At 39.5% G+C, this 16,139-nt stretch overlaps 1 protein-coding gene across 1 annotated transcript in view; it reads left to right on the top strand.

Annotated features, from left to right (window-relative positions):
• The window catches only part of Antxr1 (ANTXR cell adhesion molecule 1), a 210,261-nt gene that overhangs the window by 43,192 nt on the left and 150,930 nt on the right, over window positions 1-16,139 (top strand). Inside the window, exons 4-7 of the mRNA XM_048352655.1 lie at window positions 10,217-10,298; window positions 10,833-10,866; window positions 12,960-13,039; window positions 15,725-15,793. Coding sequence (XP_048208612.1) covers window positions 10,217-10,298; window positions 10,833-10,866; window positions 12,960-13,039; window positions 15,725-15,793 — 265 coding nt within the window. The remainder of the gene's footprint in view (window positions 1-10,216; window positions 10,299-10,832; window positions 10,867-12,959; window positions 13,040-15,724; window positions 15,794-16,139) is intronic.

Raw genomic sequence — 16,139 nt, forward strand, 5'->3', positions numbered from 1 at the left:
AAAACCTGAAAGAGTGTTTGAAAGTGTGTCAGAGAAGCTGTTGAATTATCAGAGCTGCCTCCCCTTTCACCTCGTGCTAAAAGTTACCCCTTTTCCATCTGAACAGGTATATTAAGAGAACATGTTGCTCTTTCTAGTCTTCCCTCTTGCCTAAAAGTGTGAAAACACTTCTCTGTAGAAGTAGATACATTAGAGGGAAAAATTTACATAGATGAATATTTGAGAATCCTTATGAGGAAAAGAAGGAGAAGGAAGAATAGAAAAAGGAAGAGCAACAGGAGGAGGAAGAGGAGGAAGAAGTTGTTGACAAAAGTTAGTCATCTACCTATTGGTATGTCTCACCATGACCAAGAGACCAAGTCCTTTGGTTTTATTCAATATGGATATACAGCCAAAGATCACTGAATACTTGAAGGAAGGCTCTCAGGAAACACGGGGACGAAGTGAGCATCCAGAAGCTATAGTGTAAGCAAGATATAAATAAATAAGCCAATAGCTACAGGTAGATGTGCGATCAAAGAGGGTTTTTTTATTAAGATGAGAAATATCACAGTATATTTGTGTGGTGGTGACCAGCATCTTCCTTTTTTAAGACAAATATGCAGTTCCTAACATTTAGGAATAATCTGAATAATATGTCTGGCCTCTGGCTAGAATATAGAAGGATGTGAAAACTTTTATTTCCATGGTCAACCAGAAGAGTCCAGACAAAATAAGATTCATATGTTTCCAGGGGGCTGGCAGAGACACGGGAAGCCCTGATTAACTGAATTAGAGGGAAGCAAGCCCTTTATAGCTCAACAGATCTGCAGAATCTTCCAAACATGAGGTTGGATTGCCTGGTCTTGGTATGGGCAGTTGGAAGAGTTGTTCTTCTGTGGACAAAGACTTTGCAAAAATGAGAAAAAGTCAGCTAAACCCTAAACAATATCCTATGCCTAGAGAAAGGATTCAAATCTGAAATAGGAAGGAAAAAAAAGACTTAGCCTCATAATTGCTATCCACACATACCTCTGCATTTTCCCCAAGAAAATAACAGTGAAAGAGTTGCTGAAAAGTAGAGAAAAATCAGTCTCAGGAGGTTTTTTAGTGCGTGGATTCTAGAATCCTACTGAAGTTAATGCACAAGACAGGCAAAGACATGTGAAGCTACATCTCATCTCCTCCCAAATCAAATACTGGAATGCTCACAAAGGGCTGGGCAGAGCAAAAAGCCAGAAGTTGGGCTAATGACTGAGGGAGCTCTCTAATTAAAAGTGCAGCTCAGCCTAAATTCAGCTGAGCTCAGAAAGGAATCCAAATAACAGCCCCTCACCCCACCTCACAAAGAAAAGGCTCATACGCCAATGAGTAAACAAAACAAACCAATGTTATACCTAGATATCCTACCTGTGTGTATGTGTGTGTGTGTGTGTGTGTGTGTGTGTGTGTTTTGTGTGTATGTGTGGCTGTGGCTTGAACTCAGGGCCTTGTGTTCTCTGGCTTTTTGCTGATTACTCAGAGGTAAGAGTCTCTCAGACTTCTCTGTCTAGCCTTCTGAGTAGCTGGGAGTATAGATGTGTAACACCATTGCCTGGCCCTCACTACTTTTTTATACACTGTTTAAAAAATACAAATCAATAGCCGGGCACTGTAATCCTTTCTGGTCAAGAGGCTGAGACCTGAGAATCGTGCCAGCCAGGACAGAAAAGTACCTGTGAGACTCTTATCTCCAATTACCCCTTAAAAACCAGAAGTGGGGGGGAGCGAAAGGGGGGAAGGGAGGGGGGCATGAGGGACAAGGCAACAAACAGTACAAGAAATGTATCCAATGCCCAACGTATGATACTGTAACCTCTCTGTACGTCAGTTTGATAATAAAAATTTGAGAAGAAAAAATAAATAAATAAATAAATATTCAATAAAATATATAAAAATTATAACCCTAAAAATTTAAAAGAGGTAACAAAATCTTTCTTAAGTGAGGTTTCATGCTTGGTAATTCTTACCTACATTCCAGTAATGGTCATTTCATACTTTAGTATTTGATACACTTCTACTGGATAATTGATATTTTATAAATTTTTGACCAAGAATAATGTCATACTTTCTCTTAAGAAATTAATTTATCTCCAAACTAATAATAATAGTTTAAACTCAAACTTTAATAAACTCTTGAATGAATATAGACAGCATTTTCTATTAATTATATGGTGGTCACACATATATCAAAAGTAATATAACTCCTAATACCTTAAACTTATGAGTAAGAAAGGTAACATAAGTACACCTAGTTGTCTATTCTATACTTATCTTTCAATTAAAAAAATGAGTTGTGTTTACCATTTAAAAAAATAAATAAGCTAAAAATAAAAAAATAAAAAAAACCAGAAGTGGAGCTGAGGCTCAAAGTGATAGAGCACTAGCCTTGAGCAAAAGAGCTCAGGGACAGAGCCCAGGCCCTAAGTTCAAGCCCCATGACTGACAAAAAAACAAACAAACAACAGTCAAAACATTATGAGACATGAGAAGAACAAGAAGACGTGACCAAACATAAGGAAAAGCACAGTAGTAGCAGCAAACCAAAGATGGCTCAGTTTTGGGAACTGGCAGACAGGGACCTGAAAGAGATTATTGTAAATATGTTAAAGAATGTATAGGAAAAGGTGAAGAAAATAGGGGAAGACATATGGCATTGGGAAAGAAAAACTCAAAGAATTCACTGAAATCTAGAAAATAAAAAATAAAACATTTGAATAAAAAACATTAGATGGGTTCAAAAACAGACTGGATGCTGCAGAGCGGGGATTCATGAATTTAAAAACAAGCAAAAAGAAACTATCCAAACTGAAAGAGAGAAAAGCTCAAAGACCCCTATGCAAGAAAATATAAAGAAAACACTGTCTAAGTACATACATACTAGTCAAAATACTGATAAAAATTTAAAAGCAGAAGGAGGAGGGAGACACAAACAAAGGGAAAATGTTGAAAATAACAACTTTTTCACTATCAAAAAGTGCATCTAATCCAGAAGACCAAGAACCGGTATCCTTAAAGAGATGAAAGGGGAAAAGTCAACTTAAAATTCTACACTCAGCTCTAACATAGCCTTAAAATTGAAGACAAAATATTTTCAGAACTTTGTTCATGCATTACTAAAGGAATTACTGCCAGCAATCCATACTACAAAAATAAATAAATAAATGAATACATACATACATTCTAAAGGAATCCATCAGGCTAAAAGTAGGTGTAAAGAAGAAGGAAGAAGAATACCAGAAATGGTGGATATTTTTTCATAAACAAAGATTATTAAATGAGAAATGTCATCACTGGAGAGAGTAGTTCCATAGTCCCCACCCTATCGGCACTTTAGTTTCTTAGGGATAGATACACTTTCCCATGGTTTCCGTTACCATAGCCCACTGTGACCTCAAAATATTGCACGGAAAATCAGAAATAATTCACACATTTTAGATTGTGTGATTCTCTGGGAAGTGTGATGAGATCCTCAGGAGTCCCTCTCTGTCCAGCCCAGGGAGTGAATTATCTTCTCTCCAGTGTTTCCCCCCAACAGATGCTACCTACCCATTAGTTACTTAGCAGCCATCTCAATTATCAGACAGGGATTATGCTTTTGTTAAAGGAATTCTTTTTACTGAATAATGACCCTAAAGCACAAGAATAATGGTTCTGACTATTAGTCATGCCACAATATGATGAAGTTGCCAAGACCTAAAACAAGAACAAAACTTTTGGTGAAATTGTGAAGAAGGAAAAAGAAATTCATGCTAGTTTTACAATCATAAGTCACACTGCAAAAGTTATGGCCACAGTACATAAGTGATTAAGATAAAAATGGCATGAAACTTGTGGGTGCAAGACATGAATGGAAAATATATTCCCAGGAGACAGTGAGTTGTCCCACAAACCATTATATATGAAGATTTCAACAAGAGCCCCTTTCAGTAAGTGACACCACACCATTTCCTGCAAGTAAAGGGTGGTTGTGCAGATTAAGATTGAAGTGAAAATATAGATGAGTAGATGACATCTGTATATATAGCGGAAAAATACTGTCTACATAGGGTTTAGATCTGCCTGAGGTTTCAAGAGTATATCACCAGAAGATAAGGGGGTTCTACTGTATTTTTTATTTTATTATGAATGCATACATAAAATATATTTAAATTTTGGTACAAATTATAATGGTTCATGCCTGCAATCCTAGCTAGGATTCAATAGGCAGAGACCTGAAGTATTGAGGTTCAAAGCCAGCCCATGCAGAAAAATCTATGAGAATTTATCCCTAAGTAACCAGAAAAATAATAACACACTCGAAGTGGCTCAAATTGTAGAGTGCCAGCTGTGTGCAAGAAAGCCAAATGAGAATGTGAGGCCCAGAGTTCAAACCACAGGAGATACACACACACACACACACACACACACACACACACACACACACACACACACACACATACACACACACACAGAATGCCACATTACATAAAGCACAAGAGTCAAGTATCACTAAAGTATTGCTCTAATTAAAAATTACTCCATTGAGCTGGGAATATGGCCTAGTGGTAAAGTGCTCACCTCATATACATGAAGCCCTGGGTTTGATTCCTCAGTACCACAGATATAGAAAAAGCCGGAAGTGGCGCTGTGACTCAAGTGGTAGAGTGCTAGCCTTGAGCAAAAAGAAGCCAGGGACAGTGCTCAGGCCCTGAGTCCAAGCCCCAGGACTGGCAAAAAAAAAAAAAAATTACCCCATCTTTACTTGAAAGGGATGGGGTGGGGTCAAGGGGATAGAGGTGGACGAATGAAGAGAAGAAGGGGGTGGTGGTAAGTGCACTAAAAATTCAGAGTATATCCTACAAAATTTAGAAAAATGAGTGAAGATTAGATTGGGAGAGATGGGTAAGAATGTTGAAAGGGGTGACATGGTGAAGGCGCACTGTATCCAAAAATTGCTTTGTGTAATGACAACTCCTTTGGATAACAACTTAATGGTAATTTAAGAAATTTTAAAAAGAATACCATCATGGACAGGATCTCTAAAAGAGAGGTATATGTGGTGGTGTACAAATAAAAGTTTAACAACCAAAAAAATTACCTCATCTATTAATAATTTTAAATAATATGCTGGTTTTCATGGACTTATTTTGCAGCCACATCTCTCTATAGAACCAGATGGAAGGATTGGGCTCAGCTAGAGAAAATAACACATCTGGAACAGCTGAGTGTCTCTCTTTCTCTCTTCTCTCTCTCTCTCTCTCTCTCTCTCTCTCTCTCTCTCACACACACACACACACACACACACACACACACACACACCATCCTTCACTCTGGAAGAGTCTAGAAAACCAATTTTCCTCCTTGGTAGCGCAACATTCCAACATGGCAACCCTCACTAACAAGTGCTAATAGAGTTTGGCTTTTTGTCTTGTGTACTGATGAAGCAAGTTAGTGCAGAGACAATGTGGGAGAGAACTCTACAGGATTGGAATACTGGGAAGTATGACCTCTTATAAACAATTATATATGTATGGTTTACAAGATTCACACGTAAATATAAATAGGTTAGAGTGAGAGGACTGAGAAAATGGTACACAGTACAAGCACTAGCCAATAAAAGAGAAAAATAATAAGATATGAGTCCATATGACTTCACTCCTGTGGAATTTACAAAATTGATGTCATAGAAATTTAGAGGAGAATGGAGGTAACCTAGGCTGGGGTTGTGGGGGAAAGAGAGCCTGGTCAGTGAGTACTGAGTTACATTTAGATTGGAGCAAGAAACTCTATGGTTCTATCACCCAGTAGGGAGAATACAAACAATGTCTGTGTACCTAACATTTGTAAAGCCAATAAGAAAAATGTGTGAAGTGTGTGTATGTGTGTGTGTGTGTGTGTGTGTGTGTGTGTGTGTGTGTACTGGAACTTGAATTCAATGCCTTACATTTTCTTTTTTTTTTTTTTACCTCAAGGCTGGTGCTCTACCACTTGAGCCACACCTCCACTTCAGGCTTTTTGATGGTTAATTAGACATAGAGAGAATCTTTCATGTTTGTGTCTGAGATGATTTTGAACTGAGGCCCTCAGGTCTCAGTAAGTCAGCATTCTGAGTAGTTAGGATTACAGACATTAATTTTCAGAATCCTTGTAATAAAGGATTTTTGAAAGTTTTCACAACAAAGAATTGATAAACAGTAGAGCAGGTAAATATGTTTAGTCCGCTTTAAACGTTGCGTGATAGATGGGGTGAATATTACATTGTACTCCATCAATATATACAACTTTTTGTGTGTCGGTTAAAATTTTTAAGAAGAACATCTTCAAATGAAAAAACTATTGGGATGATTATATTAATACCAGAAACAGTAGAGATCAAGATAAAAACTAGAGCTATATAAGAAAATCCACGTGTCAAAGACAATCCATGGGTCAAAGGAAAATGAGGGAGGAGGTAACAAGTTGGATAAGAAATGTACTCACTGCCTTACGTATGAAACTGTAACTCCTCTGTACATCACTTTAACAATAAAGAAATGAAAAAGAAAAATCACACAGGAAGCTAGATAATGTTTCTGCCTATTGCTCCTATAAATCTGTGAGGTGCTGGGGGCTTGGTATCGGTTCAGAATATAGTGGCACTGACAAAATGGTACGCTCAAGTTGGAATCATTGACTCAGCAATCACATACATACTCAGTGCCCATCATTAAGTGTTGAGCAGTTGCGAAAACAACACAAGACATGTGATCTGAAAATATTTAACTTCCAAATAAGAACACTGGCAGACATGAGAAACCACCAAGGAAAACAGAACCTTTGAATAGCAGCCTCTTGTGTAGGATTCCCAGCCGCTGTCATTTCCCAGGAAGATAGCATTGCACTTGATAATGAGTTCCCAGAGAGGTTCTTATCCTTTCAAACATCTCTCTCCCAATTTTCTTCAGTTTCTAAGATAGTATAGAGTACTAATAATTCTGGTGGACCAGAACTACAACAGGTTCATGATTCCCACGAATCCATCTGCTCTCTGCTTGTTTGGGTGTTGTAGGTGCCTACAAGTCGCAGGGTAGTGGGTGAGGTCACAAGATATATGATCTCTTGAGAAACTGGTAGAACAGGGAAGTTGCCATTACTGCCAGCACCAATGAGTTCACAGCTTGCTAGACACAAAGCATCAAGGATAAGGACATGTTCCAAAGAGCTTTTGCTTTTTCTGGTACAAAAAAAAGCTCAAGAAAATACTTGTAAAGAAAAGGAAAACTACCCTAGTTCCCAGACTTTATTTGGCAGAGCAAAAGTAATGTGCAGCTCAGGAACCTTTTTCACACCCCCACATGCCTATTTTTAAGCCTTTTTTTTTAGGCTTAAATTTCCCATACTTCTCTAGTCCCTAACCAGAAAGTAAGATCAAATTTATTATTTTATTCATGCATATTAATTTAGAAAGTAATGAGTTTCATTGTGATGGTTTCATATATATAACATACTTAGATTCCATTCTGTTACTCTTTCTTACAGCTCCACCCATCCCCTTTCATGTCACCAAGAATCCCTCTTTTTTTCCCCTCTGAATTCCATGCATGAGAGAAAAACATGCATTGTTTGTCTTTCTGACGCCATCTTACTTCACTTAATAAGAACAACTCAATTCCATCTATTTTTCTGCAAATGACATATTGTTTTTCCTTTATGGCTAAAGAAAACTCCAGTGTGTGTGTGTGTGTGTGTGTGTGTGTGTGTGTGTGTGTGTGTGTGTGTGTGTGTGATTTAAATTATCCCAGGCTGATTCCATAACTTCGCTGTTGTAAACAGTCCTATAGTAAACACAAGTGGGTAGGTATCTCTTTGTGTGGTGACTTGCATTCTTTTCAGTATATACCTGGGAATGGTAGAATACTAGAATACAATAGTTTGAATATTTTGAGGACTGTCCATACTGATTTCCATAGTGACTGAACTAATTTACATTCACACTAATAATGTACGGAGGTTCCTTTTACCCTTTCCCCTCAGCAGCCTCACTGGATTTATTGTTTATTGTCAAACAAGACTATTGGCAGCCACTTATGTGGAGTGGAGAGTGAACAGAAGAGCGGCCAACAGGACAAGTGATTGGCCTTGGTGTCTAAGCGGGGGATGATGGCAGCTTAGACCATGGTACAAGCAGAAGGGACTGAGCCATTTCTAGACTTCTCTGGAGTAGATACAACACAGTTTTCTGATGGTGAATGTAGGAGAATGATGGTAAATGAAGGATAGAGGAAAGTCAAGGTAAGGGATCAAGGATCATTTCCAGTTTGTATTTGGGCATAAGGTCTGATATCTGAGCACTAATGAGATTAGCCAATGCCTTTCCCAAATGAGTGATGTGGTTTCAAATATCACATCTGGGAAGCATCTGCAGCCTAGGGAACACGCCTGGGCTAAGACCTTCTCAGTTTGCCTTTAAAACTTCCCAGTATCTGGATGCCAGTGGCTCATAACTATAATCCTAATTACTCAGAAGGCTGAGATCTGAGAATCACAGCGCAAAGCCAGCAAAGGCAGGAAAGTCCGTGAGACCTCTCCAATTAATCACAGAAAAAGATGAAAGTGATGCTATAGCTCAAGTGGTAAAGCACTAGCCTGAGCACAAGGAGCTTAGGGACATTGCTCAGGCCCAGAGTTCAAGCATCAGAAACAACAACAACAACAAAAACCACAACAGCTGAGCCTGGCACACAGGACCAGCAGTGTTAGCCATGGCCACTGCTCTTGGTGATGTAGATGTTACTGAGAGTTTCCCACTCCCCAGCCCTGCTCCAGGCCAGAGGCTGCTTTGCAGAGTAGAAAGCCTGGCATGAGTCAGATTTGACAGCAAGTCTTTGCTCTCCTACTTAAGCTCTTCAAGCCTGGAATTTCTCAATGGTATTATGACAACTACAATACCAGTAGGGAAAGGTTTTCACGAGAGGAAATCAGAAATCTCTGAACAGTGCTTTGTAGATGGTGAGGTTCTTTCGTGGCTCAGAAGGATTTTTCTTTCCTAATATCAATAGTGTCTCTCTGCCCTCTGCCACTAGAAGGATGCCAGTGGGAGGAAGACAACGTCAACCCCTCTTATAAGCCTATGGTTCAAAACCGTCTTATCAGATTATGTGTCTCAGAAGTTACACATTCACAGCCCAGTATGGAACTGTTTAAAAGCCAGAAACAAGAGTGTGGACATCTTACACACTAGAGAAAATGGTCCACAAGGATTTCATTTGGCACCCACACTGTTGGTGTGTCTCAGCCACCATTTGCTCTTTCCCAAGTGTTGTTTACTTCCTCTTCCTATCCCCACAGTCACCTTCAGCAACCAGAGTGAGAAAACACAGGCATCAGCCACTGCAAACATTCTAGTTTGTCCTGGAAAGCATAGATTCCCTGGATTCTTACTTGAAAACCCAACTGCATGGTTTCCTTTGGCACATCCATGAGCATGGCAGGCACAGCTCGCTCCGAGCATCCCAGCTTCCCTCCCACGTCCTTGCAGTGGCCTCTGGCTGCTACTTCTCTATTCTTCCTGGCTTATGGGAGCCCTTTACATCTTTGCCTACATTTGCTATGTGTCCCCTCAGGAGCAGATCCATTTTAAGATTCATTGTGGACTTGGAAGGAAAACATTGTAACCCTTACAGAAAAGGAAGATCTTCACAAGCAAATAGAGATTCTTGCAGGAATCAGTCCTTGCAAAGTCACTCATCCTACCTGTGGCTGGATGGATAAAATTGTACAAAGACTTTCCCTCCTACAGTTTTTAGGGGACTCTTGGGACAATAGAGCAGCGTGCCAATAAGTAAGACCAGTACCACTGGGCTCTGATGGCTAATGACATCTGTAATCCTAGCTACACAGAGGCTGAGATCTGAGGGTCGTGGTTTAAAGGCAGTCTAGGCAGGAATGTCTGTGAAACTCTTATCCCCAATTAAGTAGAAAAAAACTAGGAATTCGAGTGGTGGCTCATGTTGTAGAACACCAGCTTTGAGAAGGAAGGAAGGAAGGAAGGAAGGAAGGAAGGAAGGAAGGAAGGAAGGAAGGAAAGAAGGAAGGAAGGAAGGAAGGAAGGAAGGAAGGAAGGAAGGAAGGAAGGAAGGAAGGAAGGAAGGAGAAAAAAAGACCAGTACATATAACTGTCAACAACCACAGGAAGAAAAATATTCAACAAGACTAACAGGGTATTTTTGGATTTCAGGGAACAAATCCGTCAAGGCCTTGAAGAACTCCAGAAAGTTCTGCCAGGAGGAGACACATACATGCATGAAGGATTTGAAAGGGTAATTTCAAGACAGTTTCAAACTCTTAAGTGTCAAGTGTGGTATTGGAATGTCCACATAGGGATAGTGGCACATGCATTAAGGGGGCTGAACACACCCAATGACCAGAAAGCACAATTACACCCCTCCTCCTCGTGAGCTTGGACAATGACAACTACATCCAAAAGCACCAAGGAAGCAGATTTCTTTCCCCTCCTGATACCAACAAAGTACTTGTGATCTAGTGACTCACACATCTTGCTGCACACAAGCCCCTCAATTCCCAGCGTGATCTTTGGGATGGCAGCTTCATAGGCAAGACAGAATTTCAGTGAGTTCAACCAGACATTGAACATGTTCATGGCGATAGTACTTAAGTGTGCACGTAATCTTATGTGAAGGCCATCCACTGATATTTGAGTGAAGCCTGGGTGGATTGCATAAGACGGAAACTGAGTGTGGCAACCTAGGAGCATCAGAATCCAATGCCCAACATTCTATTTGCAGTGATAAACAGAAGTTGTATGTCTAATCATTTGTTCGTGTGTTTTTCAGGCCAGTGAGCAGATTTATTATGAAAATAGCCAAGGTAAGACTGCTGCGTAAAGTACCATTATGAAATAGCTAACATTTTTCTATTTGCTTCTGAGAAAGCAGTACCTTCCTTTTCAAAATTCATGCATGATATTATCTATAAACCTTTGGTACACATAGCCCAAGAATGCATAGAAAGATGGCAAATAGCAGGTCAAAATCCACCATGCTACTAATTCCAAGAAAAGTTATGTAAAAGTAATTAAGAATCCATTGTGGCTACAGTCTCCAATTCCCATGAATAATTTTACATTTTGAATTCATTAACTAGTAAATACTTGGATACGATAGCAAAGTCTTGAATTTTTGCTTCAAATCTCATTATCTTGGCCTTCTCTGAGATCCAAACCTCTTTATTATATCCTGGATTAGCCTGAAGTTAATGAATGATCAACTAATAGTGAAATGGAGAAATGAAAAAGAGAGAATATATTATTTTTAAACCCAGGAGGTAGCCTACCCTGTGAGAATTCATATGTGCACAGTTATTCATTAAAGTATTATTTTGTTTGTAATTTAAAATAGGAGAGATGTCCTAACAAGTATGACTGGGTATCCAGATGAAATCTGGATCCTGATGAAATAGCTCAAGCCTGAAATCCTACTTACTTGGGAGGAAGTGATTGGAGGATCAAAGTTCAAGACCAGTCTAGGCATAAAAGTTCATAACACTTGATCTCAACCAATGGTTGAGCAAGGTGGTATGCACCTGTCATCCTAGCTACAGGCAAAGCACAACGGCTAGGTGCAATGACAAGACATAAAGAAGCAAAAGTTGCAGGATCACTTCCCAGGCTAGCTAAGGCATAAAATCCTACTCTACCTTTAAAGTAACCAAAGAAAAACGGAGATGGTAGTGCACCTATCTTGTGAGCTCACAACCATGATTTGATTCCAGTACTAGGAAAAAAAAAAAAAAAACAAGATTAAGATTCAAGGTTGGTTTAAGCTTTGCTTCATTTAAGTGCAAGACATACTTAGCAAGATACCTAGAAATAACACTAATAAATATCGTTATTATTTTAGCTCTATTATTGCATACTGTCTTTCCCATAAACCTCTCAGACAGATCTCTTAAAAGAGATTCACTAAGCTGAGCGTGTGAGCATGATGGCTCATATCTATACCCACAGCTATTTGGGAGGCAGAGATTGGAAAGATTGAGGTTCAAGGCCAGTCCACACAAAACGTTATGAGACTCCCATCTCAATCAATAAGCTAGGTGTACTGGTACAAACCTGTGATCCCAGCTACTCAGGAGGCTTTAGGTTAGGAGGATCATGGTCTGAGGTGGGTCCTGGCAAAACCTCAAGACCCTACCTGGAAAAAGGAAAAGGAAAAACAGGCAGGAGCTAAGAAACGTAGCTCAAGTGGTAGAGCACCTGACTAGCAAAGTGTGAGGCCCTAAATTCAAACTCTGGTGGATGTGTGTATATGAGAGAGGGAGGGGGTCACTCTTATAGTGAATACTTTCCTCCTCAGATTGTAAGAAGCCTACGTTTCTTATTTGATTTAAACTATAATAAGTAGAATAGTTCTAGTGCCGCTATCAAAGCTTGCTAATATAAATCAATTATGAGCATTATTGCTAGAAGTGACAATTTAATAATTTAGACTACAAGTCTAAATATTGCTGAGAGAATTCTAGGAAATTTTTCCAGCAGCTATAATACTTCCAGTTAGCTTGTAAATCATGGTAACTATTGCCTTTTTCCAACTGTCAGGAAGTGATACATGTACTCAAACAAGGGATGACAAAAGGGCCAATAAAGCTCAAGTGGCCTGGGTGGCCGTTGAGACGACTGCTAATAGAAAAGGATCACACCCAGCTATTGGTTTGGTGTCCATTCCACCAAGTATGGGCATTTGTTGAGATGAGGCTGAGAAATCCAGAAGCAAAACCAATTTCCCCCGAGTGTCTCTAAGAAATATTCTTCATGCTGGAGTTGCTCCAGGACCCAAAGAAAAAAAATGGGTATTTTCACACTATTGACTTCAGGAGGTTGAGCTTCAAAGAGAAAATCCCAGGGCTGAGATGGTTTCTGGAAGGAGCAGTACAACTGAACGTTTCTTTGTTGCCTTGGGCAGGGTACCGGACAGCCAGTGTCATCATTGCTTTAACTGATGGTGAACTCCATGAAGATCTCTTTTTCTACTCAGAGAGGGAGGTAAGTGGAAGTGTAGCTTGTACCTAAACAATCTCTGGGGACTAGGGGGGTGGTTCCATGGTAGAATGTATGCTTAGCCTGTGTGGGGTCGTGGTTTTGATCTCCAGAACTCTCTCCTCCCCACCTACACAGAAAGCAAAAGCATGGAAACAGGATGGCTCTCTGAAGTAGCCCAGCCTCTTCTGCACTCAGGCAAAATAATAAATAGTCTCCACAAAACCCCTGAATGAAATAGTGTTTCACATATAAAAATAATCATAACTCAGCTTGAGCATGATTTTTTGTGTCTTATACATAGTTGATGTTTTTAATTGAGCCTGAAGTTTTTGCATATCACTCTATGCTGTAAAGGATAAAAATATCAACTATACCTTTATTAAAGGCATTATATCCGCACTTTTCAAATGCCATATGCCACTTTTCAACAAAAAATAATCACTGGTACCATTTTTTTCCTCCAAATTTTCCCCTGCTTTTTTTCTAGTAAAGCAAGAGAAGGAAGAAGAATCATTTGAAAGATTTAAAAGTTACCAGAATGTAATAACTGTTGACTGAGATTCTTGCTCTAAGAAATGAAGTAGAGCACTATTTGTTAGAGGAGTTAATAGCAATCTCGCCTATATTTTTCTTCTTATGCATGGATTATACCTTAAGCAGATTAACCTCCTCGATTGCTTTTCTTTCTCCCCTTGCCTCTTCCCCATTATTCAACAACTTTCAGTTAGTTTTTTATGCCATCTTCATACTTTGATGCAGTATATTTTCACCCTCTATCATTCTCTCCCCTCTCCACTTTATCCTCCCAAACAGTCCCAAAAATTACAATCATAGTGACATATATTTTTCCTCAAAAGCAAGCTAACTAATTCTCAAACGAAACTTTCAGTTTATTAAATGAGACTTAGAAAAAGACATTTACTCAAGAATAGTAAAGTTGTATTTCTACTTCGAAGATCTTCCCACTGAATGTCTGAGTTGAATTATATATGCACTAAGGCCTAAGGAAACAAGTTAATCACAAGGAGGTTTTCAGCCTCATGATTGATACAAGTCCGTTTGACCAAGCTAGGAACACAGGAAGGAAGCAGGCTGTAAAAGATGGAAAGTCTGGATGCTGAGAGAAGTTAGTCAAAGCATTAGGCTTTCCTCAAGCTCATGACTAGTATTCAGCCCTCTATAGATGTATAAAGTATATATTCATTCATTCATTCAGAGTTTGTATATCCTGGGTAAACACTAAAGACATAGGTGAGGATCTTAATCATAAACAAACATCTCGCTTTCGCTGATTTTAGCACAGAGGATGACTCAACAAGTGGAACACGAAAGTTAGCGTGACATACATCCCTGAGCATTTGGGAAATCATGCATGTCTGTATTCTAAAATTGAAACCCTGGGATGGGAACACAAAATAGCTTATTTGGGCACTATATAACGGTCAAGTCAAGTGAAAACCCTAATAAGGAAAGAAATGGAAATAAAACAAATGATTTGTGTCAGCAGCTTAAAATAGGGGTTAGTAGAAAGGAATGCTAGGTATGGCACATACAGACTCGAAAAATATATTCAGAATGCCAATGCCAATAAAGCAAGCTTTCTGAAAAAAAAGAAGAAAGATAAATCTCATAAAGAAATGGTTCTTGTTAATTCTATAGAAAGCCCAACTAGCAGAGAGAAATCACAGAGTTCTTGCTGATAAAGTTGAGGCTAGACCAAACGTAAAATATTCTTTTCTCTTGAAAGCAGTGGAGGATATTTCCAACATCGAGCAGGAAAAGGCGTGGGTCTGTCCCTTTCATAATTCAGTGTCAGAAGCCAAAGGGTTTGTGTGCTGAAGAGGAAAGAAGAATAACACAGTTCAAATCCACAAGCACATACTGAGCATTTACTGTATGCAGAGTATCAGTTATTTATTGAGCATCTACAGTATGTGCCAAGGTTGCCCAATTTTTGTTTTTTATTCTGAAACACAGGAGAAGCTAGAAAGCCATTAATAAAATATTAAAATCAAGCCCAATCCTAGGTGCTGTCAGTGATCACTTACACAAAAAATCATGGCTCACCTGTTCGAATGTATCCTACATGCATTGCACAGGCTTTATTCCTAAAGGATGCTGGCATCTGTGAACAGCTGCAATGTTCTAGGCTTTTTGTGAGAAGCTCTGCATATAGTTTCTCATTTAATCCTCAGAACACTTTACAAAGTAAAACCAAGCATCCAATTTGGGTACAGCTGGTTCCTAAGGCCACACTGTTTTGTGCTGCCATTACAAACAACATCATGCTGTCATTACAAACAACAAAAAGTATGTCAATAAAAACCCAGTAGAGCAATGGAAAAGGTAAATGTTTCCCCAGAACCGTTGGTGTGACTTACTGTAACCCAATGGTTCCCTTTCCTCCTCCTCTTTTCAAAGTCAGTACTTTGCTCAGTACTCCTCACCGGGGTCTCCTTCAGCACTACCTGTTGGAGTACCTGTTCTGCTGTGCTCCACCTCGCATGGTGTTAGATTGCAAGGCTCACTAGTGTGGGAGCTCCTGGGGGACAGGGCTTGCTTTCTCCAGTATGATACCTGGCACATTGTAGACGCTCAACAAATGACTGGTGTTGCTATTTGGCAAATCCAACAGGAACACCTTTGTCATGGCATCTCTTTCTAATGCCCTTTGTTTGCTTGACCCAGGCTAACAGATCCCGAGATCTTGGTGCAATTGTTTACTGTGTTGGAGTGAAAGATTTCAATGAAACACAGGTATGCTCGTGCATTTCTTTTAGCTTAAGAATATACTGAGCTCATGAATAATAGAGAATATGTGACCTAGTTCAGGGTGCCCCCACAGGAGAAAACTTAGGTATGTTATTTTTGCAGAAGTACTCAGCAGGGGGGATTATTGGATGTGTAAAGGATATAAAGTCATTTGGGGAAGTACCTGGTGTCTTTAACACAGACTATCCAGGTGGTATGTTTCTTAGTTGAACAGTGAGTTAACCAAGTATCAAAAGCAGATATGCCAGCTGGGCACTGATGACTCACACCTGTAATCCTAGCTTTCAGGAGGCTGAGATCTAAGGATCACAGTTTGAAGCTAGCCCCAGCA

This window comes from Perognathus longimembris, chromosome 8 (assembly GCF_023159225.1).
Source record: "Perognathus longimembris pacificus isolate PPM17 chromosome 8, ASM2315922v1, whole genome shotgun sequence".
NCBI lineage: Eukaryota > Metazoa > Chordata > Mammalia > Rodentia > Heteromyidae > Perognathus > Perognathus longimembris.